Raw genomic sequence first — 7,503 nt, 5'->3', positions numbered from 1 at the left:
TACTTCTCTAAACTCTTCCACCACCTCCCACTGGCGGAAACCAACTCAAAAGGGCTGCAGCCCTCAGGGCCAGCCTCGGGCCAGCATGGAGCCGGTGTGCAGGGACCAGGAGGGACAAACATGTCACCAGGCCCCTTGTCCCTCTTCACATCTGTCCGGGCAGCTCTTCTTCGGACTAAGCATCTCCACAGTTCTGCGTTCATTCTTTTATAACGAAGTAATATTTTTGAAAATGAATCTTAAAGGGTGTTTCACTGCACCATAGGTCCGATACTTCCTTTTCGAAGTTTCTGAATAATTTCAGTTTTTTAAACTACGAATTCCTCTGCAGAAATGTACAGGGAAAGTAGGATTCCCTACGTGATGGGTCGGATGAAGGCCCCTTCTGCGAGGAGGCCGTGAGGCTGAGCCCAGGACACTCACCCCGGAAGCAGCGACTTCCTCCCAACTCCCCTGGGTATCCGGCCTAGAGCACAGGACGCTGGGAGTTCCTGCACCTTCCCAGCCGGGCTCTTCTCTTCTTTACCCAGCAACAGCTACGTCAACTCAGAGACCTGCTGTGATTGGCTGCATTTAGCAAGGGGCTCTCCCTAACCCAGAATCTGTTTCTTCTGTACCCGTTTTCTTCCTTTGCTCCCCACACAGACTGAGACTTTCTTGGTTAGAGCCCCAAAGGCCGATGGCCGTCCCCGCGGGGCTGGTCCTGGGCCTCCACGCCTTGATGACTCTCCTGAGCCCCCACAGAGCAGGGGCCATCAAAGGTGAGTGCTCAGGGCCGCTGGGGGAGGACGGGAGACGGAGGCCCAGCAGAGGGAGAACCCCCTTTCTCTGGTTTATGGTCAGCTTCCGCCCCTGACACCCCAAACCCGTCTCATCCATTCCGGGCCTGCACACAGGTGCGGCGCAGTCCAGACATGCTGGTGTCTCCTTTGCGCTTTTTTCAAGGTCAGTTTCCTCCCCACTCCCGCGTGGGGTCCGCAGCCGGCTCCTCTTTCTCTCATTTCCTCGTCTTCCGTTTCTTGTACTTCCTGGCGTCGTCCTGGGCACGCAGCAGTCCCTCCACGTTGAACAAGTGCTGCAGCCATTCCAAAGGCGTCTCACCAGAGCCGAGGCCCAACCCCTAACTTCGGGAAGCCCGACCTCTCGTCCGCGCGGTCAGGGCACCGTCCCCACGCAGCCCAGGTGGGGCCCAGGCCGAGCCGAAACCTCCTCTCCTCGCTCCTCCGCCCTCCCCGTGCAGCGGACCACATGGGCTCCTACGGACCAGCCTTCTACCAGTCTTACGATGCCTCGGGCCAGTTCACCCACGACTTCGACGGGGAGCAGCTGTTCTCCGTGGACCTGAAGACCAGGGAGGTCGCGTGGCGTCTGCCTGAGCTCGGCGACGTCGCACACTTTGACCTGCAGACCGGGCTGGTCAGCATCGCCATGATCAGGGCCCACCTGGGTGTGCTGGTGGAGCGCTCCAACGGCACCGGAGCCACCCCCGGTACTGACCCCGCGCCCCGCCAGCCGGCAGGGGAGCCCGGGAAGTCTCGTGCCCCCGGCACACGCTCTCTCGGCCCCCTTTCTCCAGTCTCCGGGCTTTCTAGACCCTCAGCATCCCGGTGCTTCCCCCCGCCCACCCAGGGGTGGGATGCAGCCCGCTTCCGCCCCAGACGCCGCCCTTTCCCTGCCTGTCCTGCCCCAGCAGCGCCCCCTGCCGGCAGACGGCTGAAGGGGAGGAAGCCTCCCTGGATCCCGGCCCAGCCCTAAGGCAGGAGCGTGGGGACTCAGACCCCGCTCCTTTCAGTGCCTCCCAGGGTCACCGTGCTCCCCAAGGCTCGAGTGGAGCTGGGCAAACCCAACGTTCTCATCTGCATCGTGGACAACATCTTCCCCCCTGTGATCAGTGTCACCTGGCTGCGCAACGGCCGACTCGTCACCGAGGGCGTCTTCCAGACCAGTTTCTATCCCCAGCCCGACCACTCGTTCCGAAAGTTCCACTACCTGACCTTTGTGCCCACGGCGGCCGACGTCTACGACTGCAGGGTGGAGCACTGGGGCCTGGAGCAGCCGCTGCTCACGCACTGGGGTACGGAGCGTCGCCCCCTCGCGGCCACACGCGCAGCCCGCCCCTCCACTCCCGAATCCCTTCCGGGCCCTTGACCCCGCCTTTCTCTCCCAGAGCCCCCGCTGCCTGCCGCGCTGCCCGGCACCACAGAGACCCTGGTCTTCGCCCTGGGCCTGGCCATCGGCCTGCTGGGCTTCGTGGTGGGCACCGTCCTCATCATCACGGGCGCATGCGTGTCCGGTGCCCCCAGCTGCAGAGGCCCCGGGAGCCCGGACCGCCCAGAGCGGGCTGGGGGTGGAAGATCGGAGACTCTGTGGGGCAGGAAGGGTGACTTGGGTGAGCCGTGGACGGGAGTAGGAGAGCAGAGGTAGGCTGAGGAGTGAGGTCCGGGGGAAGCTGGGCACCCACGTAGGATCCGGGAATCACGAGCTTGAGTAACTGTTCCCATGGCTTCTGCTACTTTAGGTAATGACTCTTCTAAGAGAGACAATGTGGGAGGGGCCTTCCGGAGTCCTGGGTTCTGACAGCCTTGGTCTCAGAAGCACACAGTCCACTAAGTTTCTCCCCGCCCCGCTGATTTGAGTGGCATCAACCTCTGTCCTGTAGGTGCCCCCTCTGTGGCTGCAGGGCTTCTGGTAGGATCTGTGGGGTCACAAGCAGCTCAACCTTCTCACCCCAACACACCTACCTCCTTGCGCGCGCGCACACACACACACACACACACACACACACACACACACACTCATGCGCACAAACACACACTCATGCGCACAAACACACACTCATATTCTTACTTTACCCAGAGCCTTGACTAAGAGCTTTAAATTCTTGTGCTGTCTGCACTGTGTCCTTTTAACCAGATCTTGGCCAGTTCTCCCAGGTGAGAGGGGCGCTCAACCTGAAGTGGGCTCTGTGAGGACCACAGAGGTGACCACACTGGGCAGCCTCCTCAGGCCAGTCCTGCTGTGTCTCACTCTACGGCTTCTTGTGTGTTACTCTGTCAGTGGGCCATTTCCCAAGGATTCCATGAAATCTGCCTCCTGAATTCAGATTCATCCTGAAGGTCATGCAATGGGTCATTCACTGCAACTCCCTCCACCAACAGTAGTTCAGAAGGGCACAGGGAGAGGAAGGTTCATGGGATCCCACTTCTGTCTGGATGATAAGGCCACTGACGTCCAGTTATCATCTAACAATGTCCTCTCATTTTTCTACTTCGCCTGGAGCCCTGTGCACGACAAACAGAAGTCCAAGACATGGATCAGATGGCCACTTCCTCCCTCCTCAGTGGGGACAGTCAGACTAGGCAAGAGGAGAGCAGAACAGATCTGCAAGGTATCTAGCAAGAGAGGAGGTCTAAGATCCACCTGAGCGCTCTTTAAATGTGGGGCCTGGATGATTTTAGCAGAACAAAAGTAAAAAGACTGTTGTAGGGGCATCTCTGCCCAGTGTCAGCAGACTATAGGGGCACAAGCTTCTTACCACCCCACCCCATAGTGCAGCTGTGTACCCTGGAAGTAGCAGGGCTTGGCTGAGTTCATTTCCAGGGGAAGCCAACTGGCTCCAACTAAATTCTTCCCCCCTGTATTAACCGTTTGTTCTGTTCAGCAAAGATACGCTAGTGTGGGCATTCTACAGTCCTGAGCAGGATACTTGCTACCAGCAGGTGTCCAAGGCCCCCCCAGCTTCCTCTCTCCCCACCCTTGCAATAAATAGTCTTTGCTGCCCAAGACCTGGTTTCTCTCAAGTCTCTGTCTCTGTGTTTGTTTCCCTCTTTCCTACTTGTGGATGTCATACCCGCTCACAGAAGATCGAGACCCACAGCTGGGGTTTTTGATAACGTCTCTTATACGCTATAACTATAAACAACCATGTGAAGCAGTTTGTGTCAAGTACCACATGGGTGGCACGCCTTGATACCCACTGATCTTTTGTTTGAAATTTAAGTTCCTGTACTATGACAAAGGTGTCTCTCATCTCTGTCCTAAGGCTTAATAAAGTCATGTAAAGTGTTTTTCTTTGACCAAAACAAGTGTGCTTTCTTCGCTATTCAAATATCATACAGAAGTCACTGGGACCTCTGGGAACAACTTCAATCCTTTAGATTATGTGTCTGCCCTTGTGTTCACACATTTTCCCTTCCAGCCTCAAGGTAAAGAGTCCTTCATTTAGGGGAAAAGCTGTTCCCTTCTTTTCATGAGTCTACTCCCTTCATTCTCTTGTCGAATAGATGTTCAACCTTTCCACCTCTTTGATATTCTCAACCTCTCCCTCTGCCCTGGGCCCCTTCTACAGAAAACGAATCCGCCATTTCTCCCATAAAATGAGAACATCAACCCTGACTCTGTCCTATTGCCCAGCACCCTCAGCTCCTCCAAGTCACAAGGAGTGTTCTGTCTGGCTGTCTCCAGGTTTCCTTTTTTGATCCACTCTTTTAGTTTTATTTATTTATTTGGTACCGGGGTTCTAACTCAGGACCTTGTGCTTGTGAGGCAGGTGGTGCAACCACTGAGCTAAATTCCCGGCTCCAGTTTTAATTTTTAATAAAGTCTTGTTAGGTGTAGTTTAAAAGTCAAATAGTTCTACAAGACTCACTACAGAAACCCCAGCCTCCGGGCCCCTTTCCTGGCACATCGTCATCCTCAGAGGCGAGGACCTCCAGCTGTGGTTTCAGTGTGGTTTATCCCCCGGGGTTCATGTTACAGGAACCGTGGTCCTACGTTTATGGTGTAGAGGTAGTGGGACCCTCAGAGGTGGGGCCTAGTGGGAATCCTTACGTCCTAGGGGCTGCACCCTCAAGAGGGGTTAAGGCAGGCTGCTGGGACCCCGAGTTAGCCCTGCTGGGAGTGAACTGCTGACAGCCTGACCTGAAATGCTTTCTGGCTTCCCATGTAGTGGGGTGACCGGTGCTTCTCCCATGGACTCCTGCCCCTGTGACGTCTGTCCAGATGATGCCAGCACCTTGCCCTTGCACCATGGAACTACGTACTAAGCAGATCACTTTTTTTTTTTTCAAAGTAGCCCACATCAGGTATTTCATTATAGGAATGAAAAACGGACCAAGATGATTGGTATTGAATCTCCTACCTCTAAATATCGTATTTCCTTTCTCGATTTTTCAGATTTTGGTTTTGCTTCTTTACTTTTCACTTTGGAAGAGGAAGATAAACCATACCAGCTCTTGTTTTCTCTGATTTAGTTGCTTTCCCTGGAGTTAGGAGTTATCCTGTTTTCTCTTTACCTGGTTTTAGTTGTACTGCTCATTAACAAACCACAACTTTCCTCTCAATACATATGTATCCAGTGTTCTGTCAATTTCATGATCAAATACAATTCTCCCAGACCCCCCCCCTTTTTGAGACAGGGTCTCACTATGTAGTTCATACTGCTCTGGAACTCACTATGTAGCCCAGCGTGGTCTCAGACTCACAGCAATCCTCCTGCCTCAGCCTCCCGAGTGCTGGGATTACAGGCATGCACCACTATGTCTGGCTTGGAGATTTTTGTTGTTGTTGTTACTGGAAATTGAACTCTGGTCCTTGCACTTGCAAGACAGACAGTGGCACCACTGACCTAAATCCTTGGCCTTGGCGATTTTTATAAGTTAAAGCATGTGTAATGTTCTGCCATACTTGAAAATAGTAGGAAATTAAATGAGAGCATTGGATTCCTGAATCTACAAGTTGATATATAATACCTACTGAATAATTACTACTCTATAACAGATATTTTATAATTTAAATATTTGACTCTTTTAAAATATGATACAATGCCTCCAATTTTGTTCCATTACATGGTCATTGAATATACACATAAGAGTTTTCAACTTTTTCATCCAGGGGTTGAAAGCATAGAGTCTTTTTATCTTGGGAGCCCCCAAAGTGCTTCATCAATGTCTTATCCTTTGAAAAACAATGCTCTATAGTCAGAAATTAACGTAACACGGACATCTGTATTATGATTCAAAGGGAAAGCAGAGGGTTTGGCGGGGTGGGTTCAGCGCTAACTCAAGGAGCAGACGTCAAGGAGCTGGGGGCCAAGCGGGGCAAGTTCTTTGTGGAAGGCGGGAGGCACGAGCAGGAGGCCTGACGCGGGAACCACAGTGAGGGGCCGGGAGAGCACCGGCGCCTTTCGGATCGTAGATGTAGAACAGAACACGGTAGCAACCGTGGATCTGGATGGGTAAACATCATCCTCCTCCCACGACTCTCGGAGAGGAGCGCAGCCTCCTGACCCTTGCAACTGCCGACTGGTTAATAACTTTTCAGCTTTCATATCCCTGGGGTTACTTAAGGGTCAAAAGCATACAAGCAAACTTAGAAAACCTTGAGAAATATATTTTTAAAGTTTCTCTAATATCTTGGGAGAGAGCAAGGATGGGTAACACTGTAAGCTTTGTTTTGTTTTGTTTGTTTTTGTAGCAATTGTGGATAAGAAAGAAAAGCTAGACAGGAGGACAAGGTAGTGATGTTTCTTGGAGGAACTTTGTTTCCGAGCCTGCCTTTCCAGGGAAGCCAGTTTCAATACACATATTGCAGAGGCAGGAGAGGAGAAGGTATTTATTTATCAGCAGCCGCCGTCACCTTCTCAGTCTCAGTAATTCTCACAGCCGACTGAGGTCTCCCTTTTCGGCAGGTGTAGTAACGCTCCACGGCCACCCCCGGAGCTGGAAGCATGCTTGCTGCTGGAGAGTAAAACCCCTCTCCTCCGGTCTCAACTTATCTGGTGCGATCAGCAATGCCCCCCTTCTGCCACACAGGCGTGGGAGATATTTTACTATGTATATCTACTTGCTGTAAAAGGACACAAAAATACTTAGAGTTTGGGGTTGGTTTTGAAAATTTGGCTTTGCATGTAGGAGAGGAGCCATGGTGAGCGCCTTTGGCTGAGGTGAGGTCTCCCCGGGTGACAGGCCTCATATCCCAGAGAGTAGGTGCTTGCTTCCCGGGGAGGAAGAGGGTGGTGGGCCGGGAAGACTCCTCCAGCACCTGCGGCCGGAGTCCGGGAGGCCCTGACCGAGCAGGCGGAGCCAGGCGCAGCAGGGAGGAGCCAGGCCGCGTCCGCAGGCTCCTGAGACCGGGAGAACGGGCCTCCTTGACCACCCTGGCTCAGGCAAGCTCTGTGAGCGCCGGCTCATAAAGAACTGGCTGAGCGACACGTTTGGGGGAAAGGTAAGGTCTTCTCTGCGCGTGTCGAATGGGGTGAACCTGAGACACATCGCCATTGCACAGTTGAATATTCTCGTAAAGATTTTATGGGAGAAGAGTCGTCTCCAGAGGAATAGGTAAAATTGTCCAGAAATACTCTGCAAAAAGAAGAGGGCTGAGGACACGAAGAACGTGACCTTAGGGAAGACTGAAGTCTCGGGTAAAGGGACACAAGTTGTAAAAAGACCCGACCTTCCTCTGTGATTCAGCTCAGTGGCACTGCACCGGCCTTGTAAGCGCAAG

At 53.2% G+C, this 7,503-nt stretch overlaps 1 protein-coding gene across 3 annotated transcripts; it reads left to right on the top strand.

The window, feature by feature from the left end:
• The first annotated feature begins 509 nt into the window (after window positions 1–509).
• LOC104849009 (HLA class II histocompatibility antigen, DO alpha chain) lies at window positions 510–4,060 on the top strand. 3 transcript variants are annotated; one of them, XM_019204720.2, is made up of 5 exons: window positions 510–761; window positions 844–945; window positions 1,241–1,489; window positions 1,793–2,074; window positions 2,168–4,060. In XM_019204720.2, the coding sequence occupies exons 1-5, from the start codon at window positions 680–682 to the stop codon at window positions 2,422–2,424; spliced, it is 972 nt and encodes a 323-aa protein (XP_019060265.1). In that variant the 5' UTR covers window positions 510–679; the 3' UTR covers window positions 2,425–4,060. The 3 variants fall into 3 exon arrangements, with proteins under 3 accessions (XP_019060265.1, XP_033622275.1, XP_010603564.1); XM_010605262.3 differs by having other exon boundaries at window positions 676–761; window positions 897–945; window positions 2,168–4,059; XM_033766384.1 differs by lacking the exon at window positions 844–945 and having other exon boundaries at window positions 515–761; window positions 2,168–4,057.
• Window positions 4,061–7,503: the final 3,443 nt, after the last annotated feature.

This window comes from Fukomys damarensis, unplaced genomic scaffold (genome assembly GCF_012274545.1).
Source record: "Fukomys damarensis isolate Sample0158 unplaced genomic scaffold, DMR_v1.0_HiC HiC_scaffold_20, whole genome shotgun sequence".
Taxonomy (NCBI): domain Eukaryota; kingdom Metazoa; phylum Chordata; class Mammalia; order Rodentia; family Bathyergidae; genus Fukomys; species Fukomys damarensis.
Note: the sequence above shows the minus strand (reverse complement) of the source record. Positions and strands in the feature narration are given on the sequence as shown.